General features: G+C 44.3%; 1 protein-coding gene across 1 annotated transcript; it reads left to right on the forward strand.

The window, feature by feature from the left end:
- Window positions 1-248: 248 nt before the first annotated feature.
- Window positions 249-27,199, forward strand: RP1L1 (RP1 like 1). The gene is made up of 3 exons (XM_064650815.1): window positions 249-887; window positions 17,336-17,519; window positions 19,603-27,199. Exons 1-3 carry the CDS (start codon window positions 249-251, stop codon window positions 27,168-27,170), a joined length of 8,391 nt encoding a protein of 2,796 aa, XP_064506885.1. The 3' UTR covers window positions 27,171-27,199.

Here is a 27,199-nt window from a genome sequence, read left to right on the forward strand (position 1 = left end):
TGGTTGGGCACTGACCAGGCTCCCCAGGGCAGTGGGCACAGAACCAAGGCTGCCAGAGCTCAAGGAGTGTTTGGATGACACTTTCAGGCACATGGTGTGACTCTTGGGGGTGGTCCTGTGCAGAGCTAAGGGTTGGACTTGATGATCCTTGTGAGTCCCTTCCAGCTGAGGATATTCTGTGATTTTCTGTCTCAAATAAACCCTACTCTGTTCTTTCTTCTCTTTGCAGTTACCTTTAAGCAAGAGGGATGTCTCAGGTGCCTGCTGACCTCCTGTCAACCACCAGCTCCTACAACTATGAGCCGCCCCTTCCCTCCGTGGCTCGGGCGAGTGCTCTCACCCAGGTACCTCCAGCCAAAAAAATAACCTTCTTCAAGAGTGGAGACCCTCAGTTTGCAGGAGTCAAGATGGCCATCAACCAGCGGAGCTTCAAGAGCTTCAATGCTCTCATGGATGACCTCTCCCATCGGGTCCCTCTGCCGTTTGGGGTGCGGACCATCACCACCCCACGAGGAATACACTGCATCAGTGAGCTGGACCAGCTGGAGGATGGAGGGTGCTACCTGTGCTCCGACAAGAAATACGTGAAGCCCATCGGCATCACTCCCGGGGGACACAGGCCGGCCCCTCCACGACACGCTCGGCCCTCCAGTACCATGAGAAGAGCAGCTCAGGAGAGCAAGCTGGAAGATTATTCCACACCTTTCACTCACCATGGCCCCAGAATACCCAAGAAAATCACTCTAGTTAAGAACGGGGAAAGTGGGTTTCGGCGCTCGATTATCCTGAACCGCAGGAACGCCCGGAGTTTCAAAACCCTCCTGGATGAGATTACGGAGATCCTGCAGTTCCCAGTGAAGAAACTCTACACCGTTGATGGGAAGAAGGTAAGTGTCTCTGATTCCTGGCACTGGTCAGTTGTTCAAACAGGTGTTACCACATCAGCCTTTGCATTCTCTGGGATACAAATCCTTTAGCTCACGGGAGCAAGAGTTTATCCTTCGGGCTTTGTCTCATTAATTGCTTCCCCCTTAATTACACAGAAGTCTGATGTAGAAGAATCCTATTCAGCCACTCAAGAATCTCATACAAAGTGTTGTTTTGGGTCAAAGGGTGGTTCAGATGCTCAATGTTTTGCAGTGGGTATAAAACTCCAAATAAACTTCTATTAGTGGAGTTTCCCATGCTTTCCTGGGAGACACATCCAAAAAAAAAGGCTTAACTTTTCCATACCTGACCACTGGGAATTCAGCAGCATAAGATGGCCCTTAGGTAGTACCTTGTGGTTACAGTGTTCCTCACAGAACCCTCACAGGGTCCTGCTTATAACGTGGGATCTTCAACATTATGATAAGATAACTAATAAATGAATAATTAATTAGAGTATGAGTGGGATCAGGAGACATATCTGTGATGATTTGGTGAATGTGCCAATTGGGGTGGACTCTTATAATAAAGTTAGGGCATGACAACTCCTTTGTTCTTCTGTTTCCAAAGGAATTTCCTAGCCAACCTGAGGTTCTCCTGACTTCTCCATCTCTTTGTAACATAGGTTAACCTTTACTTCATATTTCTGAAGAGGTCTCACATGTTATCTGGACTTGTCCCTGGCAATGCAGCTGAGTGGAGCAGTTATGCTACTCCTTGCCATTTTTCCCATCCTTCTAGGGCTGTGTGCCATCTCCTCAGTGGGAACAATACAACCATTTGTGGTGTCACTTTCTGAGCCAGGTGACTGAAATGACTCGAATTCAAATGCTCCACTATCCAGGAGAGGAAAAAAAAATGGAGGAATATTTTTAGCCCAAATCACTTTGACCTGGCACAGGGACAGGAATGTGCAGTAGGAAGGAGAGAGGGAGGGGATAATGAGGTTTAATCCATCCTTCCTGGTGGAGGCAATGTGCCACATCACTGCTATGCTCCCCACTCTGGAAAGAGCTTCCTATTGTCAGCTGGAGGACCAAAGGAAAATGTCCTTCCCAAATATCCTACTGCTATAGCTTTCCCAACTCTACTTGTCTAGAGGCTGAAAGAGTACCAGCCTGAGTTTGATGAGATGAAACCTGAAGGAAAGGATGGTGCTGCTCCACATGTGTCAGACAAGTGAAGCTGAAATATTGCTGAGAATCTGAGACTTACAGAATCATAAAATATGCTGAGCTGGAAGGGACCCATCAGGATCATTGAGTACAACTCCCAGCCCTGCACAGGACACCCCAAGAATCCCACCACATGCCTGAGAGTGTTGTCCAAATGCTTCTTGAACTCAGACAGGCTTGGGGCTGTGACAACCGCCCTGGGGAGCCCGTTCCAGTGCTCAGGATTTATGAGGAGGGGCACAGGAGCAAAGGAAAAAACTCAGCTGTGGACAACCTAAGCATGGCCTGGGATAAACAAAATAGATACTTAATCTTAAATTTTTTGTCTTGCTTATGGACTTGTCTAAGTGTAAGATGAATAAGCTCACCAACCTACTGTAGGATTCATCTTTCCAGAGTGTGTCCATAGCCTGTGTTTCTCCTAATGAGAAGAAAAAATGGTTTGATAATTGGATGGTAGACAAGATGAATATTATGCCATAGACTCTTTCAGCAGAGTCTAGAGAGTAAGTCCTATAAGGAGTGGTTGAAGTAGCTGGGGTTGTTTATTCTGGGGGAAAACAGAATCAGGGTGGACCTTCTCACTCCCTACAACTCCCTGACAGAGGGTGGAACCAAGGGAGGGGTCAGGCTCTGCTCCCAGGGAACAAGGAACAGGACAAGAAGCCTCAAACTGCACCAGGAGAGGTTCAAGTTGGACATCAGGAAGAATTTCATCATGGAGAGAGTGGTCAGACATTGGAAGGGGCTGCCCAGGGAGGTGGTGGAATCCCCATCCCTGGAGGTGTCCAAGGAATGACTGGACATGGCACTCAGTGCTCTGGGCTGGGCGACAAGGTGGTGATGGGTCACAGGTTGGACTTGATGGGCTTGGAGATCTTTTCCAACCTAAATTATTCTGTGACATGAAAAGAAAGAAACAGACACTTTAGACAGCAACTTTCCAAGTGTCCAAATGATTGTGCGTATCTGGAGCTGGATTCATTTCAGGTTCAACCACCTGAAACAACACATCAGTGCCTAAATGCTTCTGTAAGTGAGGCTGAGCTCCCACAGAGCTGTTCAGACTAAGCTGACAGTCCATCAAGCTCAGAGCTTGCCAAAATAGATATCTACAGGCCTTCAGAATCACTGAGGTTCTTTTTTCCCAGCTTCCATCAAATTATTTGCAAGGTGAAGTTTGCTGTGTAGCACAACTATACCACTAAATTAAAAGTGTTAGAGCAGGATTTCATTCTTGTCCCTCCATTCTGCTAAATTCTTCACATCTTCTCTGATTTGGTCCAGAGTAACAGTGTTTAAATATTTTAGAATTAGGGCCTGGGACTATTCACTGTAGGTGGTTTGTATGTGCCCAGCCCGTGTTTGAGCAGCCAAGCTCAAAACCCCAACCAAACCCAACCCTGCTACCAAGATGTCTGATAATCTATGGATGAGTATTTTAATTTGCCACTGATTTCTCCAGTTTTCAAGACTTGGACTGTTCAGTCCACATAACCATGAATAATCTTGCATACTGCTTGTAACTTTGCTTCCATTTCTACTATTTTTGAGAATTTTCACCTATTTCTCTAAAGAAAAGTTTTGCTTTCTACTTCTTAGCACAGCCAATGTTGTCTTTGTGATTCTTAAAATAATTCCCCACAATTTTCCTTCTAATCACTGTAAACACTGATATTTTAAGTGGGATATGTATTAAATACACACTCTATAAACAGAATATCTTCAATATTATTCAACCTTCCTCTTTCTTTTCATCTAAAGACACTCAGATATCTTACATTTTCAGGTCGGCTGGTGGTCATCCCGTCTAAAGGTCTAATATTATATTATATTATATAATCCTGGGATTATATTGTATAATCTTGGGATGCTTTTTTCTAATATGAAAGTTTTCCTGACTGTCTTGTCAATAAGTGGTTAATAATTTTACCTTCACTCCTTTTATTCCTTTTATATCTCAGTGATAGATAACTATGGGTCCAATCTGAGCCATGTTATCCTCTTATATATATAACCAGGAAATATGTGATTATTTTTATATTTCCTGAAGAACCTTTCACAGTGATTTTTTTGGCCATTCTTAAATTTCAGTGATTTACCTCCAGGTTTTTAACTCTTTATTTCTGTTCATTTAAGGGCCATTCTTATTAGGGCTTCCTGTTACTTTAGCCTCGGCTACAAAGCATTTAAACCACCAAAAAAAAAAATGTCACTCTATCCTGATTTTCCAATCTTTTCCTTTCATACAGATTCTCCAAACCATTTCTGCTCTTTTTCCAAATTTTCCTGCCATATCTCACCTTTGAGACTTCAATATCAAGCTCCTGACACACAGTTGGTTGTGTCTGAGTTTTCCCCAGATGTAACAGTTTCATTGAGGAGTGAAAACAGTGAATTTGATGCACAAATTTGCGACATTTTCTGAAATAACCTCCTTCAACTGGTGCTGAGGTTCAATTTTAACTGTAAATCTTGCCATTATACTTCTATTTGCATCTGTTAGAGACGATGGAAACAAGCCCCCCCCCGTTCTTCCATGACTGTTGAAAGGTATCCGAGCCCTTCATATTTTTGGGGTATTTCCCTGTTTCTTGTATTATTCTCTTTGAATAATAATCCAAATAATTCTGTAAACTTCTTTTAATGCACATCTATGTAATTAGGATTGAGGGGAACAGTAACTTTTGACACTTATTCCCATGTTCTGACAGATTAGCAGAATAAGACTCATTCCTAAGCACCTGGACTACTGTTGATTGACTTTGTCTGGCCTAGAATAACACCATTCACAGCATTTAATAGCATTTTCACAGTGTCTCTTTTGCTGCCATTTTTTCCTTGATCTCTTGAAAACCAAACACACACAAAAAAAGGGAAAAATCTCCTGTCCTACAGGTGACTCAATCTGTTCCATCGATGGAAGAGCTATTCATAGACTTCGGTGTGTCCTCTTCAATTCCCTTTTGTTTTCTCTTACTGCGATAATTCCAGATCTAAACTCAAATCTAAAATGAGTTAAACCTGTCCCAGTGGCTCTGCTTTAATATGCTCCATTTAAATATCTTTACCATTTTCTTCAGTAAATCCAGGGCACTTCAAAATTACAAGTCTTTATGAGGGTATAAATTTAGACACACATGGAATAGACTTGCTGTTTCTTGTTCTTTTCATGCCTTATTGATTTGAAAAAGCAGAGAAAAGCATTTTCTTCCTTTTGTAGTCCATCTAGTCCACAAATTTTTCCAGCAAACCTCTAAGTTTATTTTTATCAAAACTCACAGGCAAATCATCTTATCACTGGTGACCAGAGAGAAGAGACCAAGATCCATTAGAGGCCAGCAGAGCTTCTTGCTTTGTGATCACTCTTATTTTGGTATTTACATATTTGCATTTTCATTTTAACTCCTGAAGCCCTGAGTGAGGTGAAACCAGTATTTTTAACCCTAAGAACCAAGCAGACTTCCTATCAGGAAAGCAGGACTAGTCCCACTGCAGGGAATAGGTGTTTAAGTGTTTGGGCACTCATTTCATCAAGGCAAATAGCTCATTTTCCCAAACTAACCACAATTTTTCTTGTCAGATTCTAAATCAAAGTAGTCATTTGACGAGTATGAGAAAAATTTAATTTGATTTTGCAATTATCAATCAAAGTTTCAGCAAGAAAATCAGCAAAAATCAGTCAAAGTTTCAGCAAGAAAGAGAAGTGTAAATCATAAATTTTTTTTCAGGTCAAGCCACTCGTTGCCGTTTTCCAGGTGATTAACTGGAAATAACTGGATTAACTGCCCAAATAGGGAGATTTGTTATTAAGCTTAATATTGACACATAATTAACACGTCAGTGAAACTTTGTGCAGGTTTTCCTGAACAAAAATATAAATATATATAATATATATAATATACATATTATACATATATTTGTATATAAAATATAAATATATATAAAATATAAAATATACACAGGCCTGGACTTAATTCATTAATTCATCTAAATCCGATCAGCTTATGAGGCATTTAGGATGGGGGGATATTTTACCTGTCAGCTTCTATTTATTGATTGTAGAAGATTAGAAGACAGACTTAGTCTGGTCACATAAATTAGCCCAGGCCCAAGTTTTCATACATTTGTTTTAAACTACAGATATTTAAATATTGGCAAACACAAGAGTCACGATTCTACATCTGAAGATCAACTGGCTTATGAGAGTGTTGGAAATTGCAGCTTTCCTAGTTTTTACTGGGGACATCAGTTCTACACTTGGAAAAGAACCACGTATGCAGACATCTCAATTAAAAAAAAAAAAATAAAGTAAAACTTGGAGCTTATCTTCTCCACCAGATGGACTTTCATCTCTATTCTGAGAAGTTCTTACACAACTTAGTGGGTTTTCTTCCTTTATGGTCCAAACCACAGGAACACACCTATGTGCAGATCCCACCTTTGCCTATGGAGAGGACAGAATGCCCCTAAGGGCAAAGAGATCATGGAAGGGCCAGACATCCTCACAGACTGTAAGGAATGACGTGTAGGATTATGAGACATCAACAGGGGATTTCCCTTACAAATGGCAATTATCCAGGGTCCACCAGCTGAACACTCATTAAGACTTCTTTAAGTCACAGGAGCCCAGCAACACGTCCATGTGTCCAGTCACAGATGTCCTGATTTCTGCCCTTGTGAATCACCAGGTCTTCCTTTCACCAACTGTCCTAAATTAAAACAAAAACAAAAACAATTCCTTCCTTAAAACCCAACACTTCTGTGTGGCGTTTGAAACCCCACTGTGTTTATGGCAAATAATCCACATAGTTTATGGTGGCAATTACCATGAGCAGCTCAAGCAGGGTTTATCAGCCTCCAGAAGAGTTTTCCAGGAGATGTGGCTGGTTTTATGTCTGTTGGAGTCAGGCCAAGGCTTGGATGTGTTTTTGTTTAGGCTCACTCGAGGCTGACCATAAGTTGTTATATTTAATGAGTGAATCTGATCCTGTCTGTTGTGAGGAAGGACAGAGGGGATGACCAGAAAGACTCTCTTTTGCCTCAGACTCTACAAGTGAGAACATTGCAGAATGAGCACTGTATACCACCAAATTTCCTTGAGGGATCAGAGAATTCCCGTGCGGGTTAATCAGGGGAGCAATCAGGAGTTAAGGAATGCTTCCTCAGGCACCACTAACTGGAGACTGTAAAAGATTAGTTATTAGCAACTCCTTGGGGTAAGAACCCTCAGTTTTCTTCTGTGTTTGTGTGGAGTTTGGCACAAGATGATGCTGTGGCAAGACTGACCATTCTGGGTCAAATCAAGCCATTTTTGGCCGTGCCAGCTGGAGCAATTTTGCAGAAAGACAGAAGGCATATGAAGTGATTCTTTCCCTGGTGCATCTTCCCAGTTTCCAGAAACCTGTAGGATAAGATCTCCTTCAGCCCAAAGTAGCACCATGGGCCAAAGCTATTCCAGTTGCTAGAAGAGATTCAGGGCACGTGCTCTAGCCCTGACATCAAATGGAACTATCTATAGATAATCCCACCACGTAGCATCCAAAATAGGGTCTAATTCCCACAGCCTTTAATGTTGGGTGGCCACATTCAAGCTGCTTCTTAGAAAAGCTCCCTGGCATGTGGTAACTCCCAGATCTGCCCAGGAATTTCTTGGGAAAGTGCCAGTTGGTCCAGGCTTTAAATGCGCTAAAGACCACTCTAAGAAGAGTAGCACAGGCATCCCTGTTCCAGTGCCCTGGATCCAGAATTGATTTAATTTATCAGTAAAGGCAGAACTTTTATTTTTAACTGCTATTAGTAAAGGTATAGGCCTAACTATTACTGCTAAATAGTTCTTGGTACTAATGACTGCATTTACAGCGACCTCAGGGTGCAAGGCCAGGAAACAGGCTTGTCTGACATATTTCCTGGCTGAGATTTACACATCCACAGCACCATTTCTGGGACATCTGTATGCTGCCCGCAGGCATCCTCTGGGCCACTCATGTTTGGGCTCTCTACCAAGCCCATCTGTCTTAATGACAGGTGTCATCAAGCCCCTGATGAAACTCTGAGAGGAAAAGGGGATACACGGAGGCAGATAAGCTGGTTTCAAATGCGGTGTGCGTATATAAACAATGAGAGAAGAGAGGTGATAATTTGCCTCTGTGGGATAGTTAATTTTCTGGTTCCACGCTGACATATTCACTGTGACACTTGGTTTCGTGCCGTGCTCAGGTATGAAGGATGGCAACCAGTTCCAGCCCCTCGTGTGGTGCAAACTGTTGTTACCAAGTGAGCTGTGCCACTTTCCACCCACCGTGTGTGTGACTCACGGGCTAAAAACAAACGGCAGGTTTCAGGTTCAATATCCTCTGATTCCCTGCCAAACCCACAATGACTCCGGCGAGATTTACACAAGCGATCTGTAAACCTCAGCAAAACTTTCCATGAACCTGATCCATGAGAAGATTCATATCCAGGTGTGTTTTATGAACCTTTGAGATGCCCTGAAATCATTTGGCCCGGTGCCTGACAAGGCAGAGTTAAATGGACCCCGTGTGCTGCCCATTTTCTTATCTAACATACACCAAAACTAATACTTTCTTATCTAACATTACCAAATGCAAATGATTCCCTTACCCTGAGGAGATTACTACTGAAAGAACAAAATGTAGCAAAGTGTAATTACTTTCTAATTCTTTTGAATTTAATCCAGGGCAAAGACATTTCCAATCACATTATTGAGTATAAGCAGTAATATTTGTCAACATGATGTGTCTATTTATTCATTTACCCAGAGCACAAAAAATAGCAGAATTCCACCCTCTCCTGGAAAAACTGTGAATTCTTTGTAAGTCCTTTAAGTAGAAATCACTGTTTCTGCAAAGAATTTTTGCAGGGAAGACTGGACTTTTTTTTTCTTTGTAGGGAAATCTGGTTTTCCAAATGCAGATTTTGGAGTTTTTACCAGTAATGGGAGAGGAAAAGAGATGATGCTTTGCATTTGCATCAACTTTCTTCTTCCTTTTGGGACTTGAACAGGGAATTCAAAGAATTCTGCTGCAACTCTTAGCAAGGTCTCAGAGGAGACCTTAGTGCTCTCTACAACCACCTGAGAGGAGGTTGTAGCGAGGTGGGTGCCACAACAATGTGCAACAAGTGACAGGACAAGAGGAAACAGCCTCAAGTTGTGCCAGGGAGGGTTTAGGGTGGATATTAGGAAAAAAACCTCTTCACTGAAAGGGTTATCAAGCGTTGGAACAGGCTGCTCAGGGCAGTGGTGGAGTCACCATCCCTGGAAATGTTCAAAAAATGTGTGGTTCTGCACTTGAGGACATGGTTTAGTGGCAAACATGGTGGTGGTGGTGCCAGGTTGATGGTTGGACTTGGTGATGTTAAGGGTCTTTTCCAGCTTTAATGATTCTGGGATTCTATTTAATGGTTCTATTCCTCTATGATTCTCTTTCTACTTGCATCTTTTCTGAAATAAATCCACCTAACATCAAGGGAGCTCTTTCTGCCAAGTAGAAGTAAAAACCTTCCCATCTTTCACACTTGTACCGTGGGCTTTGCACTCTGAGAGCCAAACTTGGACTCAGTAACAAGAAAACTATTCAATCAAGCCAAGTTCTCCAGCTAAATGTGTTTCTCTTTATTCCCAGAGCTTCTGGAGGCCACAAATTGTATCCAGAGTGCTCAACGAAGCACAAGACAGGAATTTTTATGCTGAGAGAGATCCAGGGTGGTAAGACCATGGATCAAGGCCCTATGGATCTGTGAGCTTTGTCTAGTAGGGTTTATATACTCAGTCCCAGCTCCTACAGCTGCTTGGAGCACATCTATGTTGTCCTTCCCTCTTTCCCCCCTCAGTTTCCAGCTGAAATACCTTTTAATCCATACTGTAGATATTCCCTGTATAAAAAAAGTAAATTTTGAGACCTTCTGGTCATGGGGAAAAGCTTGAACTCACGACTCATATCCTTCTCGCTGACTCAGTCACCACAAGGCTCATCACAAGAACCAAATGCTTGGCATTTTTCAAGACTTGTCAGTTTTTAAGCTAATCCTGCCCTCGGAGAGGATCAAGGCAGGAGCTTGGGGTGGGGTGGATGTCACTCTGACTCATGATTTTCAAGTGCTGATGTCGGATGGACCAGATTTAATGAACCCGATGCCAGAGGAGCAGGTGGTGGACTCTGATTTCAGGGAGGAATTGCAACATGTCAGAAAGTGGAAAACATCTGCAGCAAAAACTTTCTAAGAAATGCCTTCCTCTCTTCTCTGTTGACCTTTGCACCTTTAACAGTAATTTTCTCCTTCTCAGGTCGAACAGTGTCAGACGTAATTTTGAGCTCACAGGGAGGGTGGGAGGGGAAAAGGCCACCAGAAGCTTATACACGAAGTCAGTGCAATGTGAGGACCTCCCCAAATCCATCCAGAATTCAGTGGAAGTCCTCAGAAAGCCTCCCATTGTCTCCATCAGGAACCAGCTCATCCTCAACAGAGACATCTGGTGGCATCCCCCATAAAATCCTAATAGCCCATCTTCCAAAATGAACCAGGCTACAAATCACTTTTCTTCCCATTTTTATCCTCTTCTCCTGTTTCTCAAAATTTTTCTGCTTTCTTTGTGCCTTTTTATTCTCAGCTTTTTCCTCTTGCTTCCCCTTTTTTCCCTGAGGTGTTTTTCTTCTGCTGCTACCCAAATGGTTTCCAGTGGCCACTGAATTTCTGATTGCAGTATTTCTCTTGGACTGCTGAAAGACTTGTTGATCCAGGTTATTTCCAAGGTCAAACTCAGAATGGTTACTTTTTATACACATGAAAATTGTTGCACAGAGGGAAAAAGCATCTGTGATAACTCCAGGAAAAGCTGCCAGAAGTGCAATAGATAACCAAGATCTTAACCTGTGGTTAAATAATTCAGTGCAGGGGATTATTGCTCTCTCTTCCACTTATTTGACTTGGCTGATTGAGTGCTTCATGGTCTTCCAAAACTACCCTTTTTCATGCAGCATTCCACAGTGGTCAAAGCTGAAAGGAGACAGGTCATGTCTGAAAAGTTCTAGGAGATGCTGATATTTTTAGGAGTGTTGGTATAACAAATCATTTTATATTGCTGCATTTCAGCATCTGGAGCATTGGACTTGCCCGTATTCCCACGACATAACCATCAAAGGTTATTTGTGTTTAGTAGAACACCTGTTATGGGACACTGGCATCTGTCCTGCTTCCCACATCTTTCTTTGGAGAAGACAAGGTTTTGGGATGACCTAATTGTGACCTGCCAGTACCTGAAGGGAGCATGGAAGAAAGATGGAGGGAGGCTTTGGACAGGACATGGAGTGACAGGACAAGGGGGAATGATTTTAAACTGAAAAAGAGTTGGTTTAAATAAGGTGTTAGGAAGAAATTCTTCCTCATGAGGGTGGTGAGGCCCTGGCACAGGTTGCCCAGAAAAGCTGTGGCTGCCCCTGAATCCCTGGAAGTGTCTAAAACCAGAAAGGGGCTTGGAGCAACCTGGGCTAATGGAAGGTGTCTCTGCCCATGGCAGGAGGTAGAAAGAGATGAGCCTTAAGGTCCCTTCCAACCCGAAGCATTTCACAATGGCATGAATTTACATGGATTTGGAGACCTTGTATTTGATTTGATGAGTAAGAGACCATGTGAGGTTTGATTTGGGAGATGGACGGGGTGCTGTGTACTCACATCTGGACTAATAATTTGGGTGCTAGAGTTTGCAGAGGATTAGATCCATTTCCATGCAGTAATTCCTTGCTGTAAATTCAATCTCACCTCGGGGGAGAGCCTTCTGACCATGCTGAAGTTAGAGAAAGGGAGGACAAGCCATGTGTCTTCCTCTTTCTTTCCTTCCGCTACTTTGCTAATTTATATGTGGGCATGGAGTGGCAACACCCCATGATTCACCTCCTGACCAGCAGATTAGCACAGCTTTAACAAACCACTCCCCAGAAGAACCACTCTCTAATTCCTCCAGTGCAAAGTTTGGGGAAGGGAAGGGCAAGTGGGTTCTTTGCATGAATGAGATGCGGAATTTATTGTTGTTAGACCAGGATACGTCAGTTCAGAGCCTGGATGGTCCTGGATTGGATGTGGCACAACCACAGAACAGCAGAGTGGTTCACACTCCAAGGAGTTGTAAATCTGTATGGAAGACAAAAGGGAACATATGAAAGAGCTCAAGGAAAGGAGGCAGTGAGTCAGCAGGATGGGGAATGGACTCAGCCCGTTAACCTGTTCTTCTGCTCTGTTACAAGCTTCTGTTTCTCCCATGAGTCCCTGCGCTCCTTTGGAAGGTGGATCAGCTTATGGACTTGTTCTCTGAACAGTGTCTTGCATTATTTCCACATTCTGTCTTTCTCTAAGTCCTAAATGTCTCTGGTTGGTTGGCAGCCAGCAGGGGGGAAGAAAAAGCTGTCTTCTTCATTTTGCCTTCATCAGAAACTGGTATCCACATTCACCTTCTGAGGTGAGCAAGGTTTACAATGGTTCTTTTTTTCTCTGGGAAGAGCCAGAGAATGGCATGCTCTCCATGTCAAACAGCTTCCTTGTTTTAGAGATGCTATCTGTGCCTTGTTTCTGTTTAGGTATCGATGACATTGTATTATTAGTTGTGTTGCGGTAGCACCTGGAGGTCCTTGCTGAGATCACAGCCCCTTTGTGGCAGGTTCTGCACAGTAATGTTCATGGAGACAACCCATCCTGAATGGATAGCAGACAGACTGAAAAAAACCCCAACATTTTGCAGAAGAGAGAATGTTCCTTTATTTTCAGCCCACACATGGTGGCCTTCCCAGTGGAGCTCTGAGTAATGTCTGGGGTGTTCAATATTCAGCTCAAATGGGACTTCCTGGTTCCTACTGAGTGGACACATTGACTGGAGTTAATCTGCCTTACTTTTGATGTCTCAGATTATGTTCTTATATTTTAATCCAATCTAATTTTTCATCTCTTTCTCCAGGGCTCTCATATTTCTGACATATGAACAGCTACTGTGTCTGCTTTTTACTGGGGGGTTATTGCCAAATCTTGCAATCTTATCTCTCGCCAAGTTTATGTCTAATGTCCAGTTTCTTCTCCCAGCATAAAAATCAATGGCAGAAATTGGATGGAAAACACAGTTTCACAAGTCAAAAGAACTCTTTGTCTTGTGGTTGTTATGTCCAAGGAGAAGAACAGGGTCACTTCTCTTGCATAACAGCAAAAGCAAAGGAGGCTGAGAGAGCTGGGGGAAAGACCTGAGAGCCCCTTCCAGTGCCTAAAGGGGCTCCAGGAGAGCCAGAGAGGGACTTGGAACAAGGGCCTGGAGGGACAGGACAAGGGGGGATGGCTTCCCACTGCCAGAGGGCAGGGTTAGGTGGGAGACTGGGAAGGAATTCCTGGCTGTGAGGGTGGTGAGGCCCTTGCACAGGTTGCATAGAGAGGTGGTAAATGCCCCATCCCTGCAAGTGTTTTAGGCCAGGTTGGATGGGTCTTGGAGCAACCTGGGATAGTGGAAGGTGTCCCTCCCCGTGGATGATCATTCAGGTTCCTTCCAACTCATACCATGATGATGATGATGATGATGATGATGATGATGATGATGATGATGATGATGATGATGATGATGATGATGATGAAGAAGAAGAAAAGAAAGCTCCCAGTTGTTTAGCAGTTATAGGCAGTGCAATGCAGACCGCAGAAAAACCAGAGAAGACTCTACCACTGGTTCAAATGGGGTCAGTATTTCACTCATAACCTTCAGAAGCAACAGTGCACACTGGCATGGCTGCAGGTCCAGGATCTGCTCCCTTCAGATTATAAATAACTTTTATATGTTCTTTAGAAAGAAGGAAATCTGAGAAGCAACACATTGACCTCACCCTGGGACACACCGAGTGAGCTGCAAGTTGCTAAACACCTAAGAGGGTTTAGCAACCCTCTATCACTGTTTGGAGATAATTTAGCACCAGTCAAAGATGTCATATTGAGTGCCCTGAAGATGTCAACTCTATAGCCCAGGCAGTGACATGTTGAGAGGACGAGATTCCTGCAGCACTGTGGGAAAACTCCATGCTGAGCAAACTGAGATGAACTATTACCCCAACCCTCCAGCACTGCCCTGACAGAGGATGTTGCATTAAACCAAATCAATGAGAGAAATATGATTTATTTAACCCTTAGAAAACGTTCATCTGTATCTACACTGCCAAAATGCTTTTAGCAATGAAGAACTGCAAAGATGAACTTCTGCAATTATTAATTCAAAGAGATTAGGGCTTGCAAGATATTAGGAAGAAAAGTTATGTTATAGATATAAAAACTGCTAAAGAGCTGGTGATGTCAGAAATGCTCCATGACAGACTATTTGAAGTGACTTAACACAAGTTCTGTCCATATAAAAGGATTTGGCTTGTGGAAAAAAAATACAATCTATATATATATAAATATATATAAATATATATAAATCCAATAACTCAACTGGCTCAGTTCCATTGATTCCTGAGGCTCTGTCATTGCCACCATCTATTTTCTGCACACACAACGCAGTGGTGATGAGTGTGATTGAAGTATCTACAGAGATCCATGTGAGGAAATATCCTGAGCAAAAAATAGCTTTCATTGAAAAAAATGTCCTTTACAAATCTAAATTTAGTGGGGGTTTAAAGACAGATTGTTTTACATCAGAAACGGGAAAGATTTCATGTCTATTTTTCTTTTTTCCTCTCCTTCTTTTTCCCTTTTCTCTTTCTTCTTTTTTACCCTCAGTTTGTTTTTTTTTTTTTTTCCCAGTTCTATGGGGTCAGGGTTTAAGACCTCCCCAAAGGAATACAAATGAAAAGAAAAAAGAACAGGAAAGTGAAGAAGGAAAAGAAATACACAGGTGGCAAGAACCTACTCAAAATATTTGATTTATTAAATTATAGGCTTTACATAAACTTTTAAAGTGAGCTAGAAAGATGTTTTCTTTAGGAATAGATGGACCAGAAGTGGATTTATTGACCAATGACAAGCAGTAGATGGAGAGAGACTGAGATTTGGGGGTTATTTTGAAGTTTTATGTTACTGATCACAAGGACTCGGCAGTTTTGTTGCTTTGCACAGTGTGTATAATGCAAGTTTTAGTGAGCAGAGCTTCTCTTACCGTGGGTTTTATAGAAACAAACTCAGTGGGTCTGAGTCACAAGTGTTGTTATAGTGCAAACAGTAAATAAAAATAAAGACAACGGGATTTTAGTGTATTTCCACCAGAAGATGATGCCATATGGCTTATTGTAAGAAAATGACCAGAAGTGATTAACTGCATCCAGAATGTGATTTTATTTACCTCTGTCTTGTTGTTTCACCCCACACACATTTACCCTCCTCTTATTTGCACCAGATCCAGCACTAATCTCCCAGGACCTCCCACAGCCCTGATGGTACCAAGTCATCTTGGAAAACCCCAGAGGAACTTCACAAGAGCTTGGGCTCTCAAGTGGGTCTGGCTCCTCTTTCCTTGGCTCTAGCAATATTTAGAGGCCAAGTTCTGTCCTTCATGTGCTGTTATTCCATGCACGTGTGACAACAGCAGACCTGTCATCGCTGCTCCTCGGAGATTCCTTATCTTCCATACTCAGCTGCACATTAAAGGGATGATGATTAAGTGACACAGTGAGGTCAGGGGACACCTTGGGGGCAGGATAGTGCTGAGCCCATCACCAATAATGGCTTAGTGTGGTCACCTCTTGTTGGGGAGTTCCCATATGCTCTAGAGATGTTCTCCTGATGAAACAGAGTGAGGAGGAGGGGATGTCCCAGCTGGATTATGGAGCACGAAGCTGCCAGATGCTGCTGACCCCTCTAAAGTCCTCTCAGACAGAAAGAGATCCTTCGCCTCCTTTTAAAAGCATTAAGTGTTTTAGCTGAAAGCTTAACCTCAGTCTTTCAAATATGAAATTGCAGGAGCCAGATGGAATTATAGAATCACAGAATATACTGAGTTGGAAGGGACCCACAAGGATCACCCAGTCCAACCCTCAGCCTTGCACAGGACCATCCCCAAGAGTCACACCATGTGCCTGAGAGAATTGTCCAAACACTCCTTGAGCTCTGGTAGCCTTGGGGCTGTGACCACTGCCCTGGGGAGCCTATTGAGTGCCCAACCACCCTCTGGGGCAAGAACCAACTCCTGATACCCAACCTAAACCTGCCCTGACGCAACTTCAGGTCATTCCCTCGAGTCCTGTCACTGAAGATGGGTCCAGACTCTACCTGGCCAGTGCTCATCACAGATTGATTCCTGTTCCTTTAGAGAAGTAAGTGTTGTAATTGGATAGGTTGAATGGGATTCTAGGTAACCTGCTCTGGTTGAAGATGTCCCTGCTCATTGCAGGGGGTTGGACTAGGTGACATTTAAAAGGTCCTTTCCAACCCAAACTTTTCTATGATGATATGATTCCATGAAAAGTGACTCATGCAGGACTTGGTGTGTTATTCAGAAACAGGTCATGCAGTGAGGATGAAGAGTGTAAATCTGGGCTCTCATGGAGGAACAAAGATTTCTTCACAGGCACTTCCCACACTGAGGGACAATGTCCCTCATTGTCCAGCACTGAGGCAATAAATGGGGTTATAATTCAGACAGTATTTGAGGTAATATTAGGGGAAGTCACAATTCTCGTTCCTCTTCCTGAGCAAAGAAAGGAAGAGAACTAAGGGATAAAATGAAATGTAACATTTGCCAGGTAATAATTGCTGTCCCATACAGGAATTACAGGAATTTAAAGAACATAATTCTCTGTAAGCAAAACTGAAATGCCTCCAGTTTCACTCTTTCCCTCACTACCACATTGATTATGACTAAATCTTTCCCAGAATATGTGAAACCTTCTAATAAATGCGATTTCTTCTCCCTTAGGCAATCTCTCCCACCCCTTCCCTGTCTTAGGAAATCTGATTAAAATGTAGCAGAGCTTCTCTTTCAGTGGAAGAATATTTCAACAGAGCTGGTCAGCAGGTCCTGGCAGACCCTGAAGTTCTCCAGAACCACACTTATTTTCCCATAATCACAGAATATCGTGAGTTGGAAGGGACGCCCAAGGATCATCGAGCCCAACTCCCGGGCAGGACAACCCCAAGAATCACCCCTGAGAGCATTGTCCAAATGCTCTTTCATTTAGGTGCCAACTGTCAGTTGATTCTGGGCCTGGAAGAATCCAGCTCTTCTCTATCAGCTCCTGGTGATCCCCTTGCTCTTCCCTTCCCAGATTGACAGCATGCAGGCCCTGCTCCACTGCCCCAACGTGCTGGTGTGTGTCGGCCGGGAGCCCTTTAAACCTGTGTCCATGGAGAATCTGAGGAAACACTCGGTGGAGAAGCTGCCCAACCTGCCTCCCCGTTCCAACGGCAACAACGTCAACGAGAACAATGAAAGTAAGCAAAGCTTTGGGTGTCTCCAGGCCTGTGTCCCACAACGTGGGCGTTACAGGCACCCATTGTGCTGCCTCAGCGTGCAGGTTTCATGTGGAAAATGCACTTCCCTCTCCCTCCCTCCCAGGCCTTTCCATCCTCCCCTTCTTTTTCTCTGGTTTCCTTCTAGGATTTCCTCCCTACGCCCCCCAGTCTTTCTCTTACATGCTCCCCGTGTCTGGCTGACTTCCCTTCCTCTTTCATATCTCTGTGTCTCCTTTTCCTTCCAGAACTCCCTCCTTTCCTGTGTCTGTCTCCCCAAACCCTTGAGATTTCCCACAGATCCTCTATCCCCTTGTCTGTCTGTCATGTCATGCCTGCACTCAGGGACTTCCCTGCACCAGGACCAGAGGATGCCCTGGTTCTGTCAGCAGGAGACTCAGTTTCTCCTGCAGGTTACAGCTGCCTTTTTGGGAACAAAGCATATTTTTATGGAAAGGTTATTTTCAGGAAGAAGTATGTTATGGATTATTCAGGATTATATTTCTTATTATATTCTTCACCATGAGTTATCTAAGGTCACAGGTAATTAAACCAACCACCCTCTGTAGCCTATGAAAGGAAACTTCCCACTTCCAAAGGGCAATAATCTCACATATATTAGGGATTTGTTGTGGGATGAAATTAAATGTGCTCTGGAGGTGGACCTGTTTTTCTCCATTGTCAATACCAGGAGCTGGGAAAGATTCACTCATGTATTGGCAACTACTTGTAGAATTTTATGGACAGAGATATTCCACACTCACTGCCTGAGACATAAAAAATTGGGGGGAAACACAGGAATAAACTGGACCTTTGTCCATCAAGAGACCGAGCAAATATATCAGTTCAAATGAATAAAGATGATTAGAGAAAGTTATTTTGTGTGTCATTAGCCTTGGCTGCTGTGCTCCTGTTCAACACTCCCTTCCCAAAACACCTCCATTCAGCTGTGTGACCGTATGCCTGTGAGACACGTGATTGTTCAGATACATATACAAGTATATTTTGGACAAACATAGATTAGAAACAAGATAGATGAATGTCTTTCAAGGCAACCTGATAGCAACATATTCTTCTTGAAATGAAGGGTCTAGGACCTCAGTAAATCTATGCATGTCACTGCACTGGGCCATAGAGATGCTTCAGATTACAATTCTCAAATTCCCTTCCTATCACTGATTCCTTCTGCAAATACCACTATTTCTCACCAGATTACAATTCCTTTTCCATTTGTTCTTTATGTTTTAATAAATATTATAATTATTGATAGTGGCACATCCCTGAAGGGACTGAGTGTTACTCTGGTCTACATGGCCACACGTTTTCCTGCATGTGAATGGAGAAGTGGACTCATCGATCCTAGAATTACTAGATCAAGTGTTGGACATCAGGCCCAGGCTCCACTCAGGGAAGTGTCACAGCTACCAAAGCCTGTCTGACTTCAAGGTGTGTTTGGACAAAGAGCATTGTCCAAACACACCTTGAAGTCAGACAGGTTTGGTGCTGTGACCACTTCCCTGGGGAGCCTGGGAATGTGTAACAATTGACCTGTAATTAAGGACGAGAGTCACTTCTCCGTGTATTTTTCCCTGGCTGAATAAGAAAGATGAAAATTTGAACAGTTAAAGAAAGGAGTATTTGCAACGTGATAAAATATCAAAACTCTGAGACTATATTGTTCTCTCTGCGTGTATTTATTTATTTATTTATTTATTTATTTATTTGACGTCCTGGCATGCACTTAATAACATAAAGTGTTTATCTTTCAATTTAGATTATAAAAAATGACGAAGTAAAGGTATTGAAGATTTTAATACCCGTGATTAATTCAAAACTAAACATTTAACAAGGAGGTTGGATTAGATGATCTTCAGGGGTCCCTTCCAACCCTAATTATTCTGTGACTCTGTGATTTATGGCAATCACTTAGTCAAAGACAAATTTTCAAATTATGTAAATTGACACAGGCTTGGCTTTAATGCAATAACATCAATATTCTCTAGTTTGAGGGTGTGACTTAGGCATTTTGTGTCATCTTTATATGAGTTAACATTTCTCTCCATCTTTCTTTCCTTCACTCCAGTGAACTTCGGACTGAAAGCCAAAAAAAGCGTTATCCATCCGCGGTCGTCATCAAGCAACAGGTCCATGAGATTTTCATTGTCATCGGAAAAGTCGTATCCCAATGGTCTCGCTGCCTCACCGGATAATGGAGCACCTTTCTCCAATGGCTGCTCCCACCCCAAGGCCGGGGAGCTGGTGCAGTCCCTGGTCAATGATGACATAGAGAAGCGGGTGCACGTGAACAAGGACGGGAGTTTGTCCGTTGAGATGAAGGTCCGCTTCCGCCTGCTGAATGATGAGACCTTGCAGTGGTCCACCCAGATCAAGAAGTCCAACCTGCTGAACCGGCTGCCTTGTGAGGAGTCAGGAGCAGAGGAGGACAGTGGAATGGACCCCCTACAGAAAATGAACCCAGAAGTCAGCTCGGAGGCGGATGATTCGTTGTATCCCTGTGAGATTGATTCCTATATGTCAAAACTTGAGGAATCCGAGTGTGATGAGGCTCACTGTCACAGCTGTGGGAAGAAGCACCAGGACTACGACATTTGGAAGAACCCCATGCACACATCCCAGAGGGAAGAGCCCAGCGTACGGAGCACCTGGCGCACGCGGTCGTCGTGCTCCAGCACATCCTCCCGGAGGAGAGTCGTCCACAAAAAAATTACTTCCGTGGACAGCCTCCACACCACGTCCAGTGAGGAATTCTCTGAGCACATTGTAAGAGAGTCCTCATCCTACTCAGAGACTATAGAGAACAGAGTGGCGTATCGATCCGTCAAAAAGTGCAGGTGCAGAAGTGATTTGTCTACAGGTGCTTCCATTGGAGAAGATCAGCAAGGAGACACTCGGGCAAGCACAGGGAATGGCCAGAGACCTTCATCCGTGGGTTTAATGTCACATTCCAGCTGTGAAAACAACCTGGATACTCAAGACACCCCCGAAGACCATGAGATCAGCAAAACCATTTCACAAAATGAAGAGGAAAACTGTTTTGAAGCTTCCTCTGTGAAGGGCTTAAAGGATGACATGGAAGAGGTTGAGAGCAGCAGAGTTGGGAGTGTCATGTCAAAGTCATCCCTGCAGTCCAAACGGAGCAAGAATAATGTCTGTGAGGAAACCAGCAGCGTGGGTAGGAGCATGTCCTCCTCCTCAAGCCTTCAGAAGGCAAATCAAGGAGAGAACTCTCGGAGCTCCACCCCTGCCAACAGTGTGCACAGCAAGTCCAGCAACTGTACCACCCAAAAAGCAAAGAGCGAGCAGGATGACCAGTCTGATGAAAATCCAGTGGTCTCCTCCTTGTCCAGTGAGTCCTGCCCTAAGAAAGAGGCTGAAGAGGCAGAAGAGGAAAGTGAAGTCAGAGAAGTCAGCTCAGTGTCAGCAAAAACAAAGCCCAGCCAATCAATTAGGGATGAGAGCAGTGAAGGGGAACGATGCTCTACACAAGGAAGCCACTCCAGAGCTACTGACAGGAACAGCAAGAAAAGTGACAGTGATGAGAACGTTGCATGCAACATCTCTTGCTCTTCCTTAGGATCCAAAAAGAGCAAACGCAGCCACATTCATTTGGATGCACGGTCTGAAATGTCTGTGTCTTCTCTTGGATCCTCTCCGAATAAAAAGAAGAATTCCCTACATGCCGATGATGCGAGATCGTGCAGCAGAGCATCCAATTACTCCAAAAGCTCTTGTGAAACCAAGAAAAAATCTGTTGGAGACGCCATGTCTCAAAAGTCAGGATCTCTTCAGTCAAACATTTCATCTACTAGTGCAGCAGAAGCAACTGCAGGTCCTGCTGAGGAGAAAAGCTCTAAAAGTACCACCAGTCGCTACAGTAAATCCTCAAAAGGCTCAAAGAAGAGAAGCCATAGAGAAGACAATAGTAAACCATCATCCCTCTGCTCAAAATCTTCAAGTCCTAATGGAAAAGCTGGAGAGGGTCATGCCAAGGTTAGTTCAGAGCTCTCTTCTTCCAGACAGGGAAGTATGAGTGGGAGTGTGTGTTCCAGAGCTGACCACGCAACTGAGAATGAGATTAGGAATGGAAAGCCTACAAGTAGCTCCTCAAGAGTCTCTTCAAAATCAGAAGTAAAAGATAAATTCTTGTTGGCACAGGTATCCCAGGAGACGGATGAGAGGCGTTCACAGTCAAACATGTCTCAATCTTCAAAGTCAAGGCAGACAAAAAACAACAATCTTCGGGTGAAGATGTCAAACTCCAGCCGGGCATCACTATCTGAGAGCACATCGGTGCACAGCCTGCATTGCCCTGCCCCACCCAAAGGAAAGCCAAAGAGGAGAAACATGCGTCCAGCCATATTGAAGAATTCCTCCGTTAGCAGTGTAGGCACCAAGTCGGTGCTGAGCACAGGAAAAGAGCAGAAAGAAATTGTAGATTCCTCCAAAGAGACTTCCTATGGGTCTAGGTCAGCAGCACCCGAAGTAAACGATCAGAATAATAAAGAGACAGATGATTCTTGCAAAAAAAAAGCAGAGGAAGCATCAGAAGACACGGGTGTGCAGGAGGAAGGGAGTGATTTAATGCCATCTGCTCTGCCAAATACGTCTCCAGAAGAAGTTGTGCAAGAGTGGCTCAGAAAAATCCCCTCAGAATCACTGCTTGAGAAATATGAAATGGAGGATGATGTGGAAGAGGATGGTACAGAGACAGCTACTGAGGTGTCACACTGTACACACGCCGAGGAAGCCCCAGAGGATGAAAAAGCTGAGGAAAAGAATGAGGAGGAGGCTGAAAATGAAGCAAAGGCTGAAGTGGAAGGAGAGACAGCAGAAGACACAGCAATTAATGAAGAGGTTGAAGAATGTGTGAACCAGGAAGAAGTCTGTGAGGTTGCAACTGAGGCTGCCAAAGCTGAGCAGGCAGAAAGCAACCAGTCAGTTACCTCCAGCCAAAATAACAACAGGAGAGACCTGCCCACCTCTGTCCAGACTTCCGTCCAGATCATGAAGGCCTTGCTCAGTTCGAAACACGAGACCAAATTTGACCGATCGAACAGTTTGCCCGAAGTGTCCCCCACCATGGGGAGAAAACTCAGCAACTCTGCCAACATTTTGATTACTTGTCTTGCCAGTCTCCAGCTCCTCGATGAAGAGTCGGAAGACCCATCAGACAACTCAAAAGCTTTGAATAAGTCAAGGTATACAGAGCTGCTGAATATTTTTCAAGCCCTGTGGTTGGGATGCACAGCTGAAAGGAGTGGTCCAAGCTCAGGTCAAGAGGCCAGCGAGCAGGCAAAGCCAGACCTTGGGTTTAAAGGCCCAAAATCTATGGATCATGCCTTCACTCACATGTCCTCCTCTGGGGTTGATGTCTGCAGTGGTTCTGGTGGCTCAGGAGAAGAATGTCCAGCTGGTGCCACTATGGTGGCACAGAAAACTGCTGAATTCAAATCAGCTGAAGTGGAAAATACAGAGACTGGCACTGAAGTGACTGAGGCTGAGGAGCAAAGTAAAGAGGGAGCGCAGCCATCCCGCCCTTCAACAGCCTGCTCAGACTCACACAGAGAGGAAAAAGCACAGTCTGCTAAAGAGGAATCTCTAATTCAGGAGGAAGAAGAGAAGGAGGAGGATCAGTGCCATACCTGTGAACACGGTCAGGAGGAAGGGGGAGAAAATGAAAATGAAGAAACCAGCAAATTAGCTGAAACTGGAGAACAAGAAGAAGCTGGAGCTGTGAATGATGAACTCCCACAAGAAAATCCGGAAGCCACCACTGATGATACAAATGTCAACAATGCCGATGCTGGGATGGAGATAAAAGCTGATTTGGAAGGGCATCTTGAAAAAGAGTCACCAAGTGACCCAGAGCCCAAAGTCTGTACATCCACAAGTGTGGGCACATCCGTTGTCCGGCAAAAGTCAGTGGATCCAGACCCAGTTTGGGTCCTGAGGCTGCTCAAAAAAATCGAGAAGGAGTTCATGGCTCACTACGTCAATGCCATGAATGAGTTAAAAGTCAGGTGGAACCTGCAGGACAACCAGCAGATGGATGAAATGATACAGGAGCTGAAGGAGGAAGTGAGTAAAAGGATACAAAAAAGCATAGAGAAGGAGTTGAGGAAGATCAGAAGCAGAGCTGGGACGAGGGTGCCAAGACCTCCGGATGAGCCACTCACACTTGAGTCAAAACTCCAGACAGAGCAGAGGAGGTGGAGATTGCAAACAATGCACAAAAAGTCACTGTTTGGTGGCAAGAACGGCAACCAGAGCAGGCTGGAGGAGACAACAGAGTTATCCCTCGATGTAGATAAAGACTTAGCACTCAGCGCAGCTTTGGATGACAGTATTAGTAAACAATCAAGCGAGGAGGAATATTGTCCATGTGACTCCTGCGTGAGGAAAAAAATGGCCTCCAAGCCCCAAAGACTCCCCGTGGTGGCCACCAATGCCCCAGTCATGAAAGCATTTGATTTGCAGCAAATCCTGAGGCTGAAGAAAGATGACAAGGAGGAAGCCATTGTTGCAGAAACAGCCCAGGACATCAAAGGTGAACCCCAGGCAGGTGAAGAAGAACTGGAGGACAACGAAGAAAAGGAGCCAGAAGTAAATGAATTAAATGGAGATGGAGAAGAACCTGAAATAGCAGAGAGTCAAAAAGGTGAGGGGGAGGATGAGGTGCAAAATGAAGAAACCAAAGAAGATGAAGCAGAAGAAGCAGGGGAAGAAACAAAAGAAGGAGAGGAGGAAGAGAAAGAGGAAGAAGAAATCGTTAAGGCTGAAGAGGAGGAGGAAATAAAAGAGGAGGAGGAGGAGGGAGAAACAAAAGAAGATGAGGAAGTAAAAGAGGAAGAAGCAGAGGAAAAGAAAGAGGAAGAGGAACTAAATGAGGGGGAAGGGAAGGAGGAAGAGGAAGAAGTAAAAGAGGAGGAAGAAGAAGAGAAGGAGGAGGAGGAGGAAACCAAAGAGGAGGAGGAAGAAGTGAAGGAGGAAGAGGAAGAAGCAAAAGAGGAGGAGGAAGAAGTGAAGGAGGAGGAGGAAGAAGCAAAAGAGGAGGAGGAAGAAGCAAAAGAGGAGGAGGAAGAAGCAAAAGAGGAGGAAGAAGAAGTGAGGGAGGAGGAGGAAGAAACCAAAGAGGAGGAAGAAGAAGAAGTGAAGGAGGAGGAAGAAGCAAAAGAGGAGGAGGAAGAAGAAGTGAAGGAGGAGGAGGAAGAAGCCAAAGAGGAGGAAGAAGAAGTGAAGGAGGAGGAGGAAGAAGCAAAAGAGGAGGAGGAGGAGAAGGAGGAAGAGGAAGGTGCAGAAGAGGAGGAGGAAGAAGAAAAAGATGAGGAGGAAAAGAAGGAGGAAGAGGAAGAAACAAAAGAGGAAGAGGAAGAAGTGAAGGAGGAGGAAGAAGCAAAAGAGGAGGAGGAGGAAGGGAAGGAGGAAGAGGAAGGTACAAAAGAGGAGGAGGAAGAAGCAAAAGAGGAGGAGGAAGTCAAAGAGGAGGAAGAAGAAGTGAAGGAGGAGGAGGAAGAAGCCAAAGAGGAGGAAGAAGAAGTGAAGGAGGAGGAGGAAGAAGCCAAAGAGGAGGAAGAAGAAGTGAAGGAGGAGGAGGAAGAAGCAAAAGAGGAGGAGGAGGAGAAGGAGGAAGAGGAAGGTGCAGAAGAGGAGGAGGAAGAAGCAAAAGAGGAGGAGGAAGAGGAAGAGGAGGAGGAGGAAGAGGAAGGTGCAGAAGAGGAGGAGGAAGAAGGAAAAGATGAGGAGAAAGAGAAGGAGGAAGAGGAAGAAGCAAAAGAGGAGGAGGAAGAAGTGAAGGAGGAGGAGGAAGAAGCAAAAGAGGAGGAAGAAGAAGTGAAGGAGGAGGAGGAAGAAGCAAAAGAGGAGGAAGAAGAAGTAAAGGAGGAGGAGGAAGAAGCAAAAGAGGAAGAGAAGGAGGAAGAGAAGGAGGAAGAGGTGGAGGAAGAAGAAGTAAAGGAGGAGGAGGAAGAAGCAAAAGAGGAAGAGAAGGAGGAAGAGAAGGAGGAAGAGGTGGAGGAAGAAGAAGTAAAGGAGGAGGAGGAAGAAGCAAAAGAGGAAGAGAAGGAGGAAGAGAAGGAGGAAGAGGTGGAGGAAGAGAAGGAGGAAGGCGCAGAAGAGGAGGAGGAAGAAGAAGTGAAGGAGGAAGAAGAAGAAGCCAAAGAGGAGGAGGAAGGGAAGGAGGAAGAGGAAGAAACAAAAGAGGAGGAGGAGGAAGGGAAAGAGGAAGAAGCAAAAGAGGAGGAGGAAGAAGAGGGGAAGGAAGAAGAGGAAGAAGTAAAAGATGAAGAGGAGGAGGAGGAAGGGAAGGAGGAAGAGGAAGGGAAGGAGGAAGAGGAAGGGGAAGAAGAAAAAGAGGACGAGGAGGAAGGAAAGGAGGAAGAGGAAGGGGAAGAAGAAAAAGAGGAGGAGGAGGAAGGGAAGGAGGAAGAGGAAGAAGCCAAAGAGGAGGAAGAAGAAATGAAGGAGGAAGAGGGAGAAGCAAAAGAGGAAGAGGAGGAGCAGGAAGGGAAAGAGGAAGAGGAACAAACTAAAGAGGAGGAGGAGGAAGGAAAGGAGGAGGAGGAAGAAGGAAAAGAAGAGGAAGAGGAAAAAGAGGAGGAAGAAGAAACAAAAGAAGAGGACGAGGAGGAAGAGAAGGAGGAAGAGGAAGAAGGAACAAAGGAGGATGAGGAAGCAAAGGAAGATGAGGATGAAGCTAAACAAGAGGAGCAAGAAGTGGAAGAGGAAGAAAACCCAAAAGAGGAGGAGGAAGAAGAAGCAAAAGAGGAAGAAGAGGGAGAAAAAGAGGAGGAAGAAACAAAGAAAGAAGAGGAGGAAGCGAATGAGGAAGAGGAAGAACAGGAAGAAGAAACTCAAAATGAAGAGCAGGAAGCTGAAGAGAAGTCCAAAGGTGAAGATGAAGCTGAAAATGAAGCTGAAGAAACAGAGGAGCCAGAGGATGATGAAGCAGAGACATCTGAATGCAGAGGGGATGCCAAGGGCTCTGGAACTGACAATAATCCTGGAGAAGATGATGCAGAAGGAAATGAAGAAGCTGAGCAGGATGAAGCTGAGGCAGTAGAAGATGCAAAACCAGAGTCAGAAGGTGAGGCTGAGGAGGAAAACGGTGAAGGAGGTGAGAAACATGATGAGAATGAGGAGGAACCTGCCAATGATGACCCTGACAAGGCACATGAAAAACACGAAGGCAAAATCAACAAGGTTTCTCAGAAAGTCTCAAGGCCCAAAGGCAAGAAAAACAGCAAAAAGCTGGAGAGTCTGAAAACATCCACCGCCTTTTCTTATTATTCTTCTGTAGGAAACTTCTCACAGCAGTCCCAGAAGGGGTCTGAAGATAAAGATGAGGGAGAAGATGAAGAGGAAGACAAAGATGACCACAACCCTGGGAGTGACCCCCCCAATGGAGAGATTCGAAGTGATGAGAGCTCCAAACCCTCACAGATGTATCCTGAGAGCGAGGAAGAGGAAGAAGATGAGGACAAAGATTCTTCGGGCACTGATGCTGCGGGAGATGAGGACCCAGCAGATGCTGAAGGTGCAGATCCAAAGGAGGCTGAAAATACTGATGGAGTTCAGGCTTCTAAAAAGAAAGAAAACTCTGATAATATTGACCAGGAAGACTTGGACTTCTAGAACTGCTTATTAAAAACTGGTTTTTTCTT

Source organism: Pseudopipra pipra, chromosome 3 (genome assembly GCF_036250125.1).
Source record: "Pseudopipra pipra isolate bDixPip1 chromosome 3, bDixPip1.hap1, whole genome shotgun sequence".
NCBI lineage: Eukaryota > Metazoa > Chordata > Aves > Passeriformes > Pipridae > Pseudopipra > Pseudopipra pipra.